This window comes from Trichosurus vulpecula, chromosome 1, assembly GCF_011100635.1.
Source record: "Trichosurus vulpecula isolate mTriVul1 chromosome 1, mTriVul1.pri, whole genome shotgun sequence".
In the NCBI taxonomy this organism is placed as follows: domain Eukaryota; kingdom Metazoa; phylum Chordata; class Mammalia; order Diprotodontia; family Phalangeridae; genus Trichosurus; species Trichosurus vulpecula.
In genome coordinates, this window is record NC_050573.1 from 78,257,820 (window position 1) to 78,277,419 (window position 19,600).

Genomic DNA, 19,600 nt, shown 5'->3' on the forward strand with positions numbered 1-19,600 from the left:
CTGCTTGCCACTGGACTTCTCTGGCTTTTCTTGTCTGCAAAATGGTGATAGTAATATTTTGGGTTCCTTCTCAGAGGCATTCAGGAAAAGACTACATTCTACCTGTTGCAGTTGTTGTACAGAGAATCCTTTCTCAGGTGTGATGACGTTAGGTGACCCATCAGGTTCCCTTCTAACTGAGATTCTGAGATACTTGTGCTGCCTACTTCACAGGATTGTTGTGAGGAAAGTCAGTTGTAAACTTTAAAACACAAGAGGAAAATGAATTTTAACACTTTAAGCACTTCAAAAGTGCTTAAAATATAGTTGGATATTTCTGGACATATTGTAATACTGGGCCACAACAGTGCTCTGAATGGAACGCTGATAACAGTGTTCCAGGAAGAAGGGTGAGATCATCCTGAGTAACCTCAATGGTGGTCCCAGAAGGGGAAGCCTGGCCTCTGCATGCATGGCATTTCCATCAGTCTGGGGTAGGAAAAGTGATTAGGACCATTTATATTTAAAGAACATACTTAGTGTTTGAGAAGCAAGGTCCAGACGCTATAAAGCAAGTGAACCAGTTTAGGTTGGTTTTGTCCATGTCCCACCCCCCCCCACCCCCCGACACGCAAGGTTTTGTTTGTTTTCTTCATATGCAGAGCCGAATATGTATTTATTTTGAATACATTTTGTATATACTCATGTGTGTCGTAGCCCTCAGTAGATGTAAGCTTCTTGAAGGCAGTGGCTTTCATTTTTGTGTTTGTATCCCCAATGCCTAGCTGTAGTAGACACTTGATAAATGTTTGATTGATTGATTTTGGACCTGATGTCCATCTTTTCTATTTTTCAACTTTCTTTTCAGAAAACATGCCTTGAATTGCCATCGAATGAAGCCCGCTCTCTTCAGTGTTCTCTGTGAGATCAAGGAAAAGACAGGTAATTTATTCTTTGTGGGGGAAAATTGTCTCCTATTGGGCTTGAAGAACACTACTTTTACTTGATCTTTAGCTTCTGGCCGAGTCTAAAAACTTATTTCTTAACCTATCATACCTTTGGTGGTGAATTATTTTTTATGGCTTATCTAACAGGTTTCATATATGTGCAACCTTGATATAATGGTGATTACTACAACTTTGTTGGGAGGCAAAACAGAAAGAAGTATCATTACTTGAGAAAGAAGGATTATTCTGGTTGTGTTCCAAAGATCAGCTTCAGATCTATGATAGGAGCAGGAAATATTGGGCAATTGGTCGGGGAGAGGCAGCATGTAAAGAACTGAGTACGTACAAGCTAGATACAAAGTATATACACAAAGCAGATGGAGTGGAGGGAGGGCCCTGGAAAGACCTGGAGAGGAGGTGGAACTTGAACCAGATCTTGAGAGAAGTTAAAGAAGCCAAGAAGCAGAGGGGCCCATGGCAGAGGTATGTTGTTAATAAGTAGCAAGATGGCTGTAGTGTTTTGGGAGGGGAATTATTATGGAACTAAAAACTAAAAACAGCTCTGGTTTAATGGAAAGAGTCCTGGAGATGGAATAGTCTTGACTGCATTACTGTGTATGAAACTTTGTCACTACCTCTTTATTTTTCAGTTTCCCCATCTGTAAATTAGGAATAATAGTGCTTACTTGCACAATCTACTGAAAGGGATTGTCATGAGGATGAAGTGATAGGGTGAATGTGGAGCACTGTTTAAACTCTGAAGCCAGTAAGTCAACGGCTGTGTTTAAAATTAGGTTATGTAACTCTGAAGCAAACACTATGATTTCAGTTAGAAAAAGAGAATTTGGAACTCAAAATTAAAAAAAAAAAACAAATGTTAAAAATTGTTTTTACATGTAATTGGGGAAAAAATAAAATGCTAAATAATTTCTTAAAAAACTAAAACAAAAAATAGAATAAGAACAGTTTAGGAGAGAAAACAAGATCAAATCAAGGTACAATGAAAATTGATAGTGAAGATTGTTACTTGATTTCTTAAAGAGAATTGGTCTTGTATGAATTAGCTTGAAAGGATGTAGCTTGTGATTGGAATATGTACCTTGAATAAAATTGTTTTGCTTTTGGAAGGTAGTTGAAATAGCAGGAATAAATTACATATTCTCACTCTTGTTAAAAAGAATACAACTTGGAGCTTGCATTTGAGTTTCACATGGTAATTGAGAAACAGTGTATTTTGATACTTTTTTCATTGAAAAATGAATTGCTGCCTTTTTATTTGTTCCTAAAATAAGACCTTTATCTTCCTCAGGCTGCCATCAGTGGTTTGAAAATTAGCTTACTCTATTAAGCAGATTGCACAAATTATCTTCTTATGTGAGTCCTTGTATGGTTATATTTCACTATATTGGTTATTTAAGGTGACCAAGTGAATCAGGAGAGCATAACATTCACTTTCACCTTTCTTTACTTTCAAAGCACATACATATATAGATGTGTGTGTGCACGTGTGCAAGTGCGTATATGCATGTGTGCTTTGATTATCTTTAGTGTGCTTCTAACCAGTCAACATAGTTGATTTTTAAAGCCTTTGCTTTAAATTTGCTGAATTTCTTTTAGTCTTATAGATTTGTGAATGTCTGATGACCTGTCTATTCCTTATTTAAATTATGGGGAGCAGATGTTACAGCTTCCAGCAAACAAAAGCCTGGACATAATGTAGCAGAAGGGTTAGACTCTCTTTGTGACCTAGTCACACAAGCTTCTTTTTCTACCAGTGAATTGGTTTAAGAAATAATTGTCCTCCAAATCCCTCCCTCATACTTCCTTTGTTGTCCCTTCAACTTTCTGCATAATAGATTGGCTAAGCAATGTTCCTACTTTGAATGGTTAGTTTAAAAAAAAGTGTATGAAATTTCTATTGCCTGAGAATCTGAAAAAGAGAAGACATTTTGCCCAAAGTTGCACACATTGCTCACACACACACTTCTGTGATTTAATACATATCATCCTAAAGCAGTTGCCAAGATTTACTTTTTAACCATTATAAAGTAAAATAATGCAATTGTCATACAGCTTCTTTTTCTTCAGAATCTAATCTAGGAAATGTAGCTTTTGGTCATAGCATTGTCTCTATGAGATTATGTGGACTTATGTTTAAAGGATCTATCTATTCAGCTTTAGTTCATTGGTTCCTCTATCTGGATCCTTGTTTCTCTTAATTTCTAGATTTTTGGTTCCTAGGGGGCAGTGACTATTATGTGTCATTTTAATTTGTTTTGTGTAACTCCAAGTGTAGTGCATGAACTTGTGGCTACTTAAATGCTTTTGATGGTAACTCTTTCTGCAGGGTACTAAATGTAGAGTTCTACATTGTTGTTAAACTTAGGAGATTCAGCAGCAGGAGGATAATTTGTAGAGTATATTGTACAATGTGATGTGGAGATTAGGTGACATCAAATAAAATGATCCTTGTCCATACATAGTTTGTTATGTGAAGAAGCATTTTAATAATTTTTACATTTCTAAAGACAGCATATATAACATAACTATAACTAAAAACTGGTTTCTGATTTCTCACTTTGTTGATTATTCACTTGTTGGAGTAAGTCAGGTTAAGAATAATTTTTTTTTTATTTAAAATAAATTCTTTATTTTTTTTAACTTGAATTCTTTTTTTCTTCTTTTTTAAATTTATTTAACATACTTAGTTTTCAGCATTGATTTTCACAAGACTTTGAATTACAGATTTTCTCCCCATTTCTACCCTCCCCCCACTCCAAGATGGCGTATATTCTGGTTGCCCTGTTCCCCAGTCAGCCCTCCCCTCTGCCACCCCACTCCCCTCCCATCTCCTTTTCCCTTCCTTTCTTGTAGGGCAAGATAAATTTCTACACCCCATTGCCTGTGTATCTTATTTTCTAGTTGCATGTAAAAACATTTTTTTTTGTTTTTGAACATCTGTTTTTAAAACTTTGAGTTCCAAATTCTCTCCCCTCTTCCCTTCCCACCCACCCTCCCTAAGAAGTCAAGCAGTTCAACATAGGCCACATGTGTATCATTATGTATAACCCTTCCACAATACTCATGTTGTGAAAGACTTACTATATTTTGCTCCTTCCCAACCCATCCCCCTTTATTAAATTTTCTCCCTTGACCCTGTCCCCTTTCAAAAATGTTTGTTTTTGACTACCTCCACCCCCATCAGCCCTCCCCTCCATTATCCCCCCCATTTTTTTTTATCTTCTTTCCTGTGGGATAAGATTCCCAATTGGGTATGTATGGTATTCCCTCCTTAGGCCAAATCTGATGAGAGCAATGTTCACTCATTCCCCCCTCACCTGCCCTCTCCCCTCCTCCCACAGAACTGCTTCCTCTTACCACCTTTATGCGAGATAATCCACCCCATTCTATCTCTCCTTATCTCCCTCTCTAAGTATGTTCCTCTCTCATCCCTTAATTTGATTTTATTTCTTTTAGATGTCTTCCCTTCATCTTCAACTTACCCTGTGTCCTCTCCCTCCCTCCCTCTCTCTCTCTCTCTCTCTCTCTCTCTCTCTCTCTCTCTATATATATATATATATATATATATATACACATAGATATATACATACATACACATTCATCCATATATATACATAAACATATATGTATGCATATTCCCTTCAGCTACCCTAAAACTGAGGTCTCATGAATCATACTTGTCATCTTTCCATGTAGGAGTATCAACAAAACAGTTCACCTTTAGTAAGTCCCTTGCAATTTCTTGATTACCTTTTCATGCTTCTCTTGATTCTTGTGTTTGAAAGTCAAATTTTCTATTCAGTTCTGGTCTTTTCACTGAGAAAGCTTGAAAGTCCTCTATTTTATTGAAAATCCATATTTTGCCTTGGAGCATGATACTCAGTTTTGCTGGGTAGGTGATTCTAGGTTTTAATCCTAGCTCCATTGACCTTCGGAATATCGTATTCCAAGCCCTTCGATCTCTTAATGTAGAGGCTGCCAGATCTTGGGTTATTCTGGTTGGGTTTCCACAATACTCAAATTGTTTCTTTCTGGCTGCTTGCAGTATTTTCTTCTTGATCTGGGAGCTCTGGAATTTGGCGACAATATTCCTGTGAGATTTCTTTTTGGGATCTATTTGTGGAGGCGATTGATGGATCCTTTCAATTTCTATTTTGCCCTGTGGCTCTAGAATATCAGGGCAGTTCTCCTTGATAATTTCTTGAAAGATGATATCTAGGCTCCTTTTTTGATCATGGCTTTCAGGCAGTCCAATAATTTTTAAATTATCTCTCCTGGATCTATTTTCCAGGTCAGTGGTTTTTCCAATGAGATATTTCACATTGTCTTCCATTTTTTCATTCCTTTGGTTCTGTTTTATAATATCTTGATTTCTCATAAAGTCACTAGCTTCCACTTGCTCCAATCTAATTTTTAAGGTAGTATTTTCTTCAGTGGTATTTTGGACCTCCTTTTCCATTTGGCTAATTCTGCCTTTCAAGGCATTCTTCTCCTCATTGGCTTTTTGGAGCTCTTTTGCCATTTGAGTTAGTCTGTTTTTTAAGGTGTTGTTTTCTTCAGTGTATTTTTCAGTATTTTTTTGGGTCTCCTTTAGCAAGTCATTGACTTGTTTTTCATGGTTTTCTCACATCCTTCTCATTTCTTTTCCCAATTTTTCCTCTACTTCTCTAACTTGCTTTTCCAAATCCTTTTTGAGCTCTTCCATGGCCTGGGACCAGTTCATGTTTTTCTTGGAAGCTTTTGGTGTAGGCTCTTGCACTTTATTGACTTCTTTAGGCTGTATGTTTTGGTGGTCTTTGTCAGCAAAGAAAGAATCCAAAGTCTGAGACTGAATCTCGGTGCGTTTTCGCTGCCTGGCCATATTCCCAGCCAACTAACTTGACCTTTGAGTTTTTCAGTGGGGTATGACTGCTTGTAGACTAGAGAGTTCTATGTTCCACGTTTGGGGGGGAGGTGTCGGCTCTGCCACACCAGCACTGCTCCTTTCCCAACCTCCAACCCGGACTGGGCTTAGATCTTCAGCAGGCTCTTCACTCCTGCTCTGATCCGCCACTTAATTCCTCCCACCAGGTGGGCCTGGGACCGGAAGCAACAACAGCCTTGGCTGCCCCACTCCTTCCACTCCCGCAGCTTTTCCCACTAACCTTCTCAGCAGTCTTTGGTGTTTGTGGGTTGAGAAGTCTCGTAACTGCCGCAGCTCACTGAATCAGGGCGCTAGGGCATGCTCTGCCCGGTTGCTGGTCCCGCCGGTCCTCGCCGCTCAGGCTGGACTCCGCTCCACTCCGCTCCCAGCTCCGTGTGGGATAGACCTCACCCAGAGACCATCCAGGCCGCCCTGGGCTGGAGCCCCACTTCCCTCTGCTGTTTTGTGGGTTCTGCCGTTCTAGGATTGGTTCGAGCCATTTTTTTATAGGTTTTTGGAGGGACTCGGTATGGAGCTCACGCTAGTCCCTGCTTACCAGCTGCCATCTTGGCTCCGCCCCAGGTTAAGAATAATTTAATCCAAGACATTTCTTTTTATTTTTTAAATTATTACTTATTTTTTTTAGTTTTCGACATTCACTTCCATAAGATTTTGAGTTCCAAATTTTCTCTCCCTCCCTCCTCCCTAAGACAGCATGCACTCTAGTATAGGCTCTACACACACATTCATATTAAACATATTTTCACATTAGTCATGTTGTAAAGAAGAATTAAAACCAATGGGAGGACCTCAAGAAAGAAGAAACAAAAAAAAGAGAAAGCAAATAATATGCTTCGATCTGCATTCAGATGCCATAGTTCTTTTTCTGGATGTGGTTAGTATTTTCCATCTTGAGTCTTTTGGAATTGTCTTAGATTGCTGAGAAGAGATAAGTCTATCAAAGTTAGTCATCGCACATGTTGCTGTTACTGTGTACAATGTTCTCTTGGTTCAGCTCACTTTATTCAGCATCAGTTCATGTAGGTCTTTCCAGGTTTTTCTGAAGTCTGCCTGCTCGTCATTTCTTATGGAACAATAGTATTCCATTTCATTCATACACCACAGCTTGTTCAGCCATTCCACAATTGATGTGTATCTCCTCAATTTCCAATTCTTGGCCACCACAAAAAGAGCTGCTATAAATGTTTTTGTTTATGTAGGTCCTTTCCTCATTTTTATGATCTCTTTGGGATACAGGTCTAGAAGTGGTGTTGCTGTATGCACATTTTTATAGCCCTTTGGGCATAGTTCCAAATCGTTCTCCAGAATGGTTGGATCAGTTTTCACAACTCTACCAACAATGCATTAGTGTTCAGTTTTCCCACATCTTCTCTAGCATTTATCATTTTCCTGTTTTGTCATGTTAGCCAGTCTGATAGGTATGATGTGGTACCTCAGAATTGTTTTGATTTGCATTTCTCTAATTAATAGTTAATCCAGCACATTTCATTATAGTCTTGTATAGGTAATCAGATATTACAGTATTTTTTACTACTGCGTGTGTGTCTGTATGTGTGTGTGTGTGTGTGTGTGTGTGTGTGTGTGTGTGTGAGAGAGAGAGAGAGAGAGAGAGAGAACTAACTTGTAAGTGTTCTAAGGACCAAAGAGAACACTCTAAACTTAAATGTGCCCTTGGTATGAGCAGCCTTTTTTGCTGATATTCATCTACTTCCAGGCGAAACTCTTCCTTTCTCTCTGATAACCCACTTTTTTCTTTTACTTGGTAAGTGCTTATTAAATGACAAATTCTTTTGTAGTAAAGAAGTAGAGGACATTATATATGCCTACAAGAATTTGTGGAGCTTACTTTCTGTTGGGAAGAAATAACACACACTCATCTGAGGAAATGCAAACTGTTTATAAAGTAAATACAAAGTAATGAGGAGGGGGTAGGCCCTGGTAGCTTGAGGTTTCAGGAAAGTTCCTCATATAGAAGCTGGCCTTGAGCTGAGCTTTGAAGGAAGCTAGGAATTAAGGGGAAGGTGAAGAGGGAGTACATTTCAGGTATGGGGGAAAAGCTGTACAAAGACATTAAAAGAGTACATAGAATATTGTTCTGGGAACAGGAAATTGGCCAGTTTAGCTGGAATGTAAAATACAGGAAGGGGTGTAATGTATAATAAGTCTGGACAGGTAGGACTGAGCATAGAACCTCTTCCAAGAAGCCTTTATTGACTAATTCCAGCTCATGCTCTTCTACTTTGTGTTGCTTCAGGCTTAGCTATCTTGCTTGAAATACATTTCAAGTACTTGCTTTTGTCTTCTAGTACAGTGCTGGATTTGCTGTATATGTAATCAATCAGAAGTCATTTTAAGGACTATCCAGCAAGGCTTTACTTTGCCAGGATTGTGCTTGTGCCAAGTATATCCTTAATGTGCTTTGATAGCACAAAACAAACAAAAAAAAACCCACCCTGTTTCAAAGGAATTACTATAAATAATTTATAACATAATGGAACACCTCATTTCTTGCTGACCACAATTCACCGTTTTTCTGTGAGTAGTGTGCTAGCTTAAGTAGGTTGATCTAGATTTGACTACAGAACTTTGGTGGTATAAAATCAATGACCCTCCCCTCCCATCAACTGTGTCATGTTGCTTCAGATACAAAATTGTGATCTTTAGTGCAGTAGCACTAAACAAACTAAACTATCTGATTTGCTTGCATTTTAAGGTGCAAATGGGCCTTTTCCTAGCTTTTTCTCATTCCTTATCTTTCTTGACCTCTCTGTAGCCTTTGACACTCTTGATCATCCTCTTCTCACTCTAGGTTTTCATGACACTTTTCTCTTGGTTCTCCTCTTGTCTGATCAGTCTTCATTTTCTTTTGATGTATCTTCATCTATTCTAGGACACACCTGCTAGGTATTCTCCAAGGCTGTGTGCTGGGCCTTTTTCTTTTTTCCCCTCTGTACTTTTGGTGATCTCATAAGCTTTCATTTCAATTATTCAATTGATCCAAATGACTCAGTTATTATTTCTATACAGATGATTCTCAGATCTGTTTGTTCAGCCCTAACTTCTCTCCTGACTTCCAGTATCCCATCTACACCTGCCTTTTCGACATCTTGAACTGGACATATACCATAGATACCTTAAACTCAGCATGATCGAAATGAAACTTATTGTTCTTTCTTCTAAACCCTCCCCACTTCTGAACTTCCATATTATTATTTTTTCCTTAATAGTGTTTTTTTTCCAATTACATGTAAAGATAGTTTTCAACATTAATTTTTGTAAAATTTTGAGTTCCAAATTTTTCCTTCCCTCCCCCCTCCTCAAGACAGCAAGCAGTCTGATATAAGTTATATATGTACAATCATGTTAAGCATATTTCCACATTAGTCATTGTTGTGAAAGAAAAATCAGAACAAAAGGGAAAAACCATGAGAAAGAAAGAAAACAAAAAAAAGTGAAAATAGTATGCTTCAATCTGGATTCAAACTCCATAGTTCTTTCTCTAGATGTGGTTAGCATTTTCCATCACAAGTCTTTTGGAATTGTCTTGGATCGTTGTATTGCTGAGAAGAGATAAGTCTATCATAGTTGATCATCACACAATGTTGCTGTTGCTGTGTGCAGTGTTCTCCTGGTTCTGCTCACTTCACTCAGCGTCAGTTCATGTAAGTCTTTCCAAATCTGCCTGCTTATCATTTCTTACAGAACAGTGGTATTCTATCATATTTATATACCACCACTTGTTCAGCCATTTCACAATTGATGGGCATCCTCTGAATTTCCAATTCTTTGCCACCACCAAAAGAGGTGCTATAAATATTTTTGTACATGTGGGTGCTTTTCCCTTTTTCATGATCTCTTTGCTTCCCTATTATTTTTGAGGGCATCATCATCTTCCAAATCACACAAGCTCACAGTACATGTTATCCTCTACTCCCCACTGTCTCATATTCCCTATCCAATCTGTTGCCAGTTGATTGATTTTACCTTTGAAATATCTCCTGTATATGACACTGCTACCACCTAGTTTAGGTCTTTATCATCTCAGCCCTTTTGGTTGTCTGCCTGCCTCAAATTTTTCTCCAGGCCAGTTCATCCTCCACTCAACTATGAGTGATCTTCCTTTAAAAAATTTTTTTTTAAATTTTCAATTCTGAAGCAAGTTGGGGGGAGGGCAGGTAGTGCTGGAACCTTATTCTTATTAGAAATGGGTTAAAGCATATCAGACCTTAAACTGTATTAAAGGTAAGAGCATTGTTGAAGTATAAAATGGATAATTTCAATTATTTTAAATTAAAATTTTCTTGTATAAATAAAACCATTGTAGCTAAGAATAGAAGGAATGCAGAAAACTGGGGGAAGACTTTCATAGATAATCTTTCAGACAGGATGTGATTGTGTTGGAATACTGCTGTAGTGTAGGAAATAATGAACTGGTTGATTTGGAAAAACATGGAAAGACTTCAACCTATGAAGGAAGATGCTATACACCTCCAGAGAAAGAGATGACAAGTGGAAATATACATAGTACAGTCTTATATATGTGTGTATGCTTATAGACATCTATTTATATGTATACGTGTGTGTGTGTGTTCATTTAATTGTTGCCTTCTCTAGCTTGGGCGGGGGGGAGAAAAAATAGTGCACAGCAGAGAACAAAAGAAAACCTAGAAGGAAGCAAAGAAAACTGGGGTAGCTTTGAAAACAATATGTGGTATTTATTATGCAGGTTTTCTTGAAATGGAAATTTATTATTTTATATTGAATCCTCTTTTATGTTCTGCTGTGTATATGGAAATGTTCTTTTTTTCTTCTCATTTTGTATTTAAGTTTAAAATTAATAAAAATTTAAAAAAATTAATTTTCAATCTTGAATTATCTTCCTTTCCCCTCCTTCTCCCCCCACCCTTTGAGAAGGCAAAGAAAACAAGCCTCCTTACAAATATATAAAGTCAGGCATAACAAATTCCCACATTAGCCATGTTAAAAAATAGAAAAAGAAATAATGAAAATATGCTTCAGTCTGCACTCTGAGTCCATTCAGCTCTTTCTGGAGATAGGTAGCACACTTCATCATGAGTCCTTTGGAATTGTGGTTGGTTATACTGTTGGTTAAAGTTACTAAGACTTTCAAAGTTGATTATCTTTACAGTATTGCTGTCCAAGGATGTTGTATGTTCCGTGGAATGTGACTTTCTCCTTTCACCCTCCGGCTTTACCCTAGCCTTGCCCATATTTAAAAGCTACTTTTATGGCTCTAGAAACATCTTAAACATCAAGTATAAGTCCACTGTACAAGCCCAGCACTAACCTTGTGCTCCTTGCCCAACTTGCTAAGGTCTCTGCAGGGATTTCCCATGCTGTACATTGTGCCTATAGCTAGCCACAGAAGATATTGAGCTTAATCATAGCTCCACCTTGCTTCAGGTCTAAAGTAACTTCAGTGCTACAATGGGAATAGGTTGAAGACTTATACCTACAAAGAGAAAGGGCTTCAGAATGTTACTTTCCAAGGTGAAGCTCTCCATTCCTAACTTCTGATTTTTGAGTTGATTTTAATTGAACTTTTCTATTTTGATCTTCCACAGAGTATTTGATTAAATCAAGTCTTAGTTTTAACTAACTTCAGTTTCTTTAAAAAGATACACTGTCTGGGTACTCCCAATACAGCACAGCCTAAAGTTTATTATCCTCAACCTTCTCTCTCCTTCATGCCAATGTCATCATTAGTTTAAAACATTTAAAGTGAAGAGTTTGAGTATTGCCTTCTAAACAATTCAAAAGGAAATATATTTGTAACAAATGTAAATAAAATTTAAATGTAATTGCCTTCTTTTATTCTATGCTATTCTTGCTCATGTCCTTAAATTTTTTTCTAATGGGTCCTTCCAGTTATATATTACCATCTCATAATCTTTTCCAGATGTTATTGATGAGATCTTTATGCCATTTGTTGAGTTTAAGTTGTGAAAAATGAGCAGAAAACTGAGTTTGACACCTACACCATAATAATAAACACTCACATAGCATTTTAAAGTTTAAAAAGTACTATATAAATATCTCAGATCCTCACGACAATCCTTTGAGGGAAGCACTACAGGTAAGGTTTTCCCCATTTTGCAGATTGATGTTAAATCAGTCAGTAAACATTTGTTAAGCACCTACTGTGTGTCAAACACTATGCTAAGCTCTGAGGATGGATGCAAAAAGAAGCAATAGTTACTACCCTCAAGGAGATAACAATCTAGTGGGGAGACAACATGCAAACAAATATATACAAAGCAGGCTATATACAGGATAAATAGGAAATAATTGATTTGGGGGTTTTTTGGGAGGGGGGGAAGGCAGGGCAATTAGGGTTAAATGACTTGCCCAAGGTCATACAGATAGTAAGTGGGTTGTGTGTCAGGTATCTGAGCCCAGATTTGAACTGAGGTCCTCCTGACTCTAGGGTTGGTACTCTACTCACTACACCACCTAGCTGCTAGGAAATAATTACCAGAGAGAAAGCACTGGGGTTAAGCAGGGTTAGGGAAGGCTTCCTGTAGGAGGTGGATATTGGTTGGTACTTAAAGGACACTGGGAGGTTGCTAGTTGGAGTAGAGGATAGAGAGCATTTCAGACATGGAAGACAGCCAGACAGAATGTCCAGAGCCAAGAGATGGAGTGTCTTGTTCTTGGAAGAGTACATGTCGGGAGTAAGGTATAAGACTGGAAAGACAAGAAGGGGCTAGGTTATGAAGGCCTTTGAATGCCAAACAAAGCATTTTGCATTTGTTCTTGAAAGCAGTGGGAAGCCACTGGAGTTTATTGATGGGGTGGGAGTGACTTGATCTAGCTTGTGCTTTAGGAAAATCACTTCAGTGGATAATGGATTGGAGTGAGGAGAGACTTGAGGCAGGCAGGACCACCCCAACTCCACCCCTACCTCCCAGGAGGTTATTGCAGTAATCAAGGTATGAGATGATAAGAACCTGAACCAGAGGAGTGGCCATATCAGAGGAAAGAAGGGGGCCTTTTCAAGAGATGTTAGTTTCACAAAAGTGAAATCAGCAGTCTTTAGCAACAGTTTGGACATGGGGAATGAGAGACAGTGAGGAATCTAGGATGATTCCTAGGTTATGAGCCTGAGGGACTGAGGGAGGGTTTAGAGGAAAGATGATGAGTTCTGTTTTGGAGCTGTTGAGTTTAAGATGTCTGCTAGACATGTAGTTCAAGATGTCTGAAAGGTAGTTGGAAATGTGAGAAAACTGGAGGTCAGCAGAGAGACTGGAACGGGAAAGATAGATTTGAGAATCATCAGCATAGAGAGGGTAATTAAAACCATGGGAGCTGATGAAATTAAGTGAAGCAGTATAGAGGGGGAAGAGAAGAGGTCCCAGGTCAAAACCCTGAGGCACACCTATGGTTAGAGGGTGCGATCTGGAAGAGGAACCGGCAAAGAAGACAGAGAAGGAGCAGTCAGGTAGAAAGAGAACCAGGAGAGAGTGGTGTTCCGAAAACCGAGAGAGAAAAGAGTATCAAGGAGGAGAGAGCGATCAAGTGTCAAAGGCTGCAGACAGTCAAGGAGAATTAGAATTGAAAAAAGTCCGTTGGATTTGTCAACTAAGAGATCATAATAACTTTGGAGAGAGCAGTTTCAAGGGAATGATATGGTTGGAAGCCAAATCACTGGTTACATAACTAATAAATACCAGAAAGAGGCAGTATTTGAACTGAGTTTTTCTTGAATCGAAATCCTTCTCTCTCTCCTCTATGCTATTCTGTCAGATTTCAAAAGATACCTGCTGTGGGATACAGAGGTCCCCTTGGCCTAGGAGGGATGAGAAGCTCTCAGGAGTAAAATTCTGAAGCCGCAAACAGAAATTATTAACAGAGGGAAGAAAAGCAGGACCAATATGTATGTATAGGGAAGTCAGTCAGCAACTTAAATTTTTAAAAGGCATGTATAAAAGAGAGATGTAAGGAAAGGACAGGTAATTAAAGCTGAACGTGAAAGCATTCTTTTAAACAGTCTTATAAGAAGAGAATCAGGATCACTAAAGTATTCATTGTGACCTGAGATTGGGGGATGAATGTCAAGGACAATGTTGGGAAAAACAAGAGAATAAAAACGGGGTGGGTAGGACTAATGAATGAAACAATGATTAAAAAAATAACTCCCCTGCTCACAAAGCTCCTCATTTTTACATCAGTTATTTCTGGGTATGTTTCTCCATTAATTAAACACTCCCTTGTAACAGAGGAAAACTAATATAGTTACTGCATTTGAGAATATATGTACCAGTCTTTCTCCATTGGCCCCTACTTCTCTATCAAAAGGAAGTATTTTTCACTATCTGTTCTCCAAGATCAAAATTGGTGGTTATAATTACTCAGCTATCACCTTCTCTTTAATGTTCTTTTCATTTACATTATAGTAGTCACTGTGTTTATTCTTCTGGTTTTGCTTTTTCAGCAATCACTTAAACATAGCTTTGTCAAGACCAGGTAATGCCAAGGACAACCAAACGGTGCATACCCTTTGCTCCAGCAATACCACTACCGGGTCTGTATCCTAAAAAGATTATAAAAAAGGGAAAAGGACCTATATGTGCAAAAATATTTATAGCAGCCTTTTTTGTAGTGGCAAAATATTGGAAATTGAGGGGATACCCATCCATTGGGGAATGGTTGTGGTACAAGTTGTGGTATGTAAATGTAATGGAATACTATTGTGCAATGAGAAATGATGAACAGGCAGATTTCAGAAAAACTTGGAAAGACTTGTATGAACTGATGCAAAGTGAAATGAGCAGAACCAGGAAAATATTGTACACCGTATCAGTAACATTGTGTGATGATCAGCTATGAATGACTCAGCTCTTCTTAGCAACACAATGATACAAGGCAAATACAGAAGACTCAGGAAGGAAAATTCTGTCCATATCCAGATAAAGAACTGATGGACTCTGAATGCAGATTGAAGCATATTTTTTCACTTATTTTGTTCTTTCTTGTGGGTTTTTTTTTTCCTTTTGACCTGTTTCTTCTTTCACAACTATGGCTAATGTGGAAATATTTTTACATAATAGCATATGTATAAGCTATATCAAACTGCCTACCATTTTCAGAAGAGGGGAGGGGAAGGAGGAAGGGAGAAAAATTTGGAATTCAAAATCTTGTAAAAATGAATGCTAAAAATTTTCTTTACATGTAATTGGGGGAAAAATAAAATACTATTAAAAAAAAAAGAATAGGTCATGCCAGACTAACCTCATTTCCTTTTTTGAGAGAGTTACTAAAGACTGGTAGATTACTAAACTGGTAGAACAGAGGAATACCATTGAGATAATCTGCCTGAATTTCCACAAAGCATTTTATATAGTCTCTTATGTAACTTTTATAGACAAGGTGGAGAGATGTGGACTGGATTAGATGGAAATAATTAGGTGGATTGGGAACTATTTAAATGATTGGAACCAGAGTCATCCCTAACAGAAGGTTGTCAACTTGGAAGGACGTCTGTAGTAGAGACAACAATCTATCCTTGGCCCTTGGCCATTCAGCCTTTTTTATTAATTACTTGTATAAAGACATGAGGGGACAACATGACATAGTGGAAAAAGATCTGGCCTTGAAGTCAACAAGATCTGGGTTCAAGTCCTTCTTCTGAAGGGGCAGGTCACTTAACCTGTCAGTGCCCCAAGGAATTCTTCAAGACCCTGTATGTGGCAGAGAAGGTCCCTGATCTGAATTGGCAGAAATTAGTCATTATGAGCTAAAACTCCCACACTAATGAAATCACAGGTTTAGGAAACAAGCAAATAAAAAAATGAAACATACTTATCAAATTTACAGAAGACACAAAGCTGCGTGTATGCAGAGCTGAACAATCATTTGTATGAGAGAGCTACTGGGGAGTTTTAGTGTTCCAGAAAGTGGGAAATAGAGCTATCCTATAGCAGACCAATACACTCATGTGTTTTAACAGAAAGATAATGTTCAGAAAGAAGGATATGATTGCTGACTTTGTATTTTAAAGTCTTTGATATGGAAAGAAGGATTAAACCTGTTCTTGGCTCTGCAAGGCTACTAAGAGCTTTGGGTGAAATAAGCAGAAAAATAGTTTTAGGCTTAATATAAAGAAGGGGAGAGGCAAAAAATTGAAAGGTAGAAGATAATGAGGGAGAGGTCAGCAGTCATAGCTCTAGAACTAGAAGTGATCTCAGAAGCCATCTAATCCAACTCTCTCATTTTACAGATGGAGAAACGGAGGCCCAGCCAAGGTTAAGTGATCTTGCTTACAATCACAGGTAGTAAGCATCAGAGGTAGACTTTTAACTCAGGTCTACTGACTCTTTCCAGGTTACCACATTGTGAAATGGACAAATTATTTGCAAAACAAAAGTCAGGAAAATGCTGTAATTTTGACATTAATCTCCATCAGCTTGGGCATCATTAATATAGTAGTAGAAAATAGAGTTCTGGTGCAAGGTTCTGATTCTTCTGACAAGAAACTTATTTCCTCCAATTTTCCTATGTTGCCTTTTAGTTAAAATTGTAATATTACTAAACTAATCTATAAATTTAGCTGTTCGTATATTTACAAATTCTTATTTTTAAAAGTAAGGATAGTACTTCCTGAAGCTTTGATGTGGCCATTTCTACAAATTTTGGGATCTTTTTCTTTAGCTCTGTTGCCATGTGCAAAAATATCTGGAGAGGAAAACAAGCCTAAACAAAATGACATATCATTTTTATTTTGGCATCAGCAATCTCATACAGTTCATTACAGAATTGCAGATTTTTAATTAATGATATGTAAATATATTGTAATGAATTTAATTTGCATATTGAGTGAGGTTTCAGCACCTTAGGTGGTTATGTATTTTAATTACCGATTAATTAGAAATGATGGGAATTTCATTTGGCTTAGTATAATTATTCTACATTTTGATGAATATTTAGTGAGTGTTATGCTGGAGAATACACAATACCATGTGTTTTGGCAGTGATTTTACAGACTGATGAGTCTTTGTTAAAAGAATATAAAAAAATGTGGATTGAGGAATGAGAAATTTCAGCAAACTTAAAGCAAAAATACATCTACAGTTTTAAGAAACTAATGTTTTACATCTTTGTCTCTAAAAATGTAGGCAGCACTAAAAGCTTATATTTGAAAAGTTCCATTGTGAGTTGGGGTTTGTAACTCAAAATTTACTTTCGCATAGAGTCAGTGTGAGGTGGTGGCTAGGTTTTGAAGCTTCCCCACAAAGACCTATTTAACCCAGAATGTGAGCTTCTCTGTTGAACCAAGCCTTAGTAGGAAGACTCTCAAGAGAAAATATGGTAGAAAGGTTTTGTTTTTGTTTTTACCTCTTCTAAAAGTCCCTCCTCCACCCCAACGCCCAGTTTTCTCACCTCTCCAGAAGTTTATAAGACTTCTAAACCTCTTCAGATATATATGTTGTTTTTTCCTCAATCCAGATGACAGTAAGGTTCCAATATTACTGGTCTCTACCACCACCTGCTTCCTCTATGTTAGTTCTTCCTTTCACACCTTGTTTTTATGAGATAATTTCTCCTTTTTTACCTTTTCCTACCCAATTTTGTTCTTTAGAATCACTTCATGATACAAAACCCAGCCCCAGCCTTTCTTTCAAACTACCTTAGCAATGATAGGAAACCGTTCAATAGTGGTTCGTTTCCATGGTATGCTCTGGGAATTCTTCAGTACCAAAGAGGTAGGAAAGGGCTAGCATGGGGACTCTGTTGCCTGCCTCAGCTAAAGCAAGAATGAGCTTGGAAGATGTCATTAGGACATGAAGGGGAGTACAGTAACTGTGACTCTTATATGTATTGGATTTTGCCAAAGACTTCTCTAGTAAGTCATTTTCACAGAATCACAGACATGTAGAATTAGAAGGGACCTCAGAGCCATCCAATTTGACCTGTACTTCAGTTTTCACCTAACATTTCTTCAACCACAGATCTCATGTTTTCCTGTTTGTAGACTGGATTTTTATAGAAAAAGCACAGAACAGGCCTCTTGAAGATCCTACAGTTTAGTTGGAGAGATAGGATTTAACATGGAACAAGTGGCCCCCTTAAAAAATAAAAGGAAGTCTTATAATGGAGTCCTAAATTGCATAAGATGGACTTTGAATACTTAACCTATGAGATAGTTTCTTCATTTGTAAAATGAGAGGCCTGGGCTCTAGAGACTCTAGGACTAGGATCCCATAATAATAGTTCAGAAAAGGTAGGCAGATGAATGAAGGCTGGAAAAGTCAAAGAAAGCTTCAAGGCGAAGATAGTTCTTGAGCTGGACCTCAATATACCCAGCTCATGTCCTGTCTTCACTGAAGCCTTTTCTGATTCCTTCTCAGTTAAAAGTAATCAGTGTCTCTCTCTCTCTCTCTCTCTCTCTCTCTCTCTCTCTCTCTCTCTCTCTCTCTCCCTCCCTCCCTCCCTCCCTCTCTGTCATCTTTCTCTGTCATCTCTGATCCCTCATGTCTCCTGATTTCTCCTTGGACTTCAAATATTCCAGTTTGTACTGTGGTCACTTGTATACTTGTCTTATCACCCTACTAGAATCTGCCTTCCTTGAGAGTATGAACTGTCTTGTTTCATTTTTGTCTTCCCAGTAAAACCTACTATACAATAGCATATGCTTAATAAATAGTTAATAAATTGTGGTGTTAAATTCTAGGAAAGGAAAATAATGTAAAAGAAGACCTGAGCTCTTGAATAAGCATGTTGTGGTAAGTGTGTTTTAGGTTTCTGAATAGAGGAGTGTCAGAATGAATGTGAAACCTTAAGGAAAATTGGAATGCATCAAAGGGGGAGAGAGTAGAAATAGGGAGAAAAGTAATCCAGATTTGTGGTGATGAGACTAAAACAAGAATGGTAGCAGTGAGAATGAAAAAGAAGGAATGATTAGGAGAGATTATTCCCCAGTTGTCTCAATGTCATTTTGGGAGTTAGAAAAAGACAGGCTACATTTATGCATACCTTAATACTTCAAGGATCTCTGATTTCACCAGTATAGGTATTCCATCCAATAAAGACAGATTGTAACCCCTCTGTTCCTAGGGAGATTGTCTTAGTGAGTTGTGGCCAAAACAATTCATCATCTGGTGACTGGACTGTGATGCACTGATCCTTGGACGATACACATTTTGTTTGGTTTGTCTACAGGCTTGTACCCTAATGTCTGAAACCGTATGTCTCATTCTTTTTTTTTTATGTCTCATTCTCTACCTCTAATCATACTTTGTCAACCTTTTGAAGCCTTTGAAAGTTTTTCTTTCATATTATTGTGATCATTTTGTAAATTATTCTCTTGGTCCTGAATATTTCCCTCTACATCAGTTCATATATGTCTTCCCAATTTTCTTGGAATTCTTTTTGTCATTCTTTGGCACAGTTATCCATTACCTTCATATACCACAATTTGCATACCAACAATTCCTCAATTGATGGGTGTCCATTTTGTTTCCATTTCTTCACTTACAACAAAAAGTGCTGCTCTGCATTATTTTTATATGAATCCTTTTCTTCTGCCATTGACTTCTTTGGGGTATAGTAGCTAAAATATTTATTACTCTAAAGACATGAACTGGTGAACATGTTTAAGTAGAAAGATTACAAGATTTAAAGCACCTAGGATTAGATTGGCTCTACTACTTCCTTCCTATGTGACCTTATGCAAAATACTTTATTGACTTCTCTGGGCCTCAGTTTCCTG

General features: G+C 37.8%; 1 protein-coding gene across 1 annotated transcript in view; it reads left to right on the forward strand.

Moving 5' to 3' along the window:
* Positions 1-19,600, forward strand: part of PBX4 (PBX homeobox 4) — a 66,515-nt gene that overhangs the window by 7,665 nt on the left and 39,250 nt on the right. Inside the window, exon 2 of the mRNA XM_036761166.1 lies at positions 848-921. Coding sequence (XP_036617061.1) covers positions 848-921 — 74 coding nt within the window. The remainder of the gene's footprint in view (positions 1-847; positions 922-19,600) is intronic.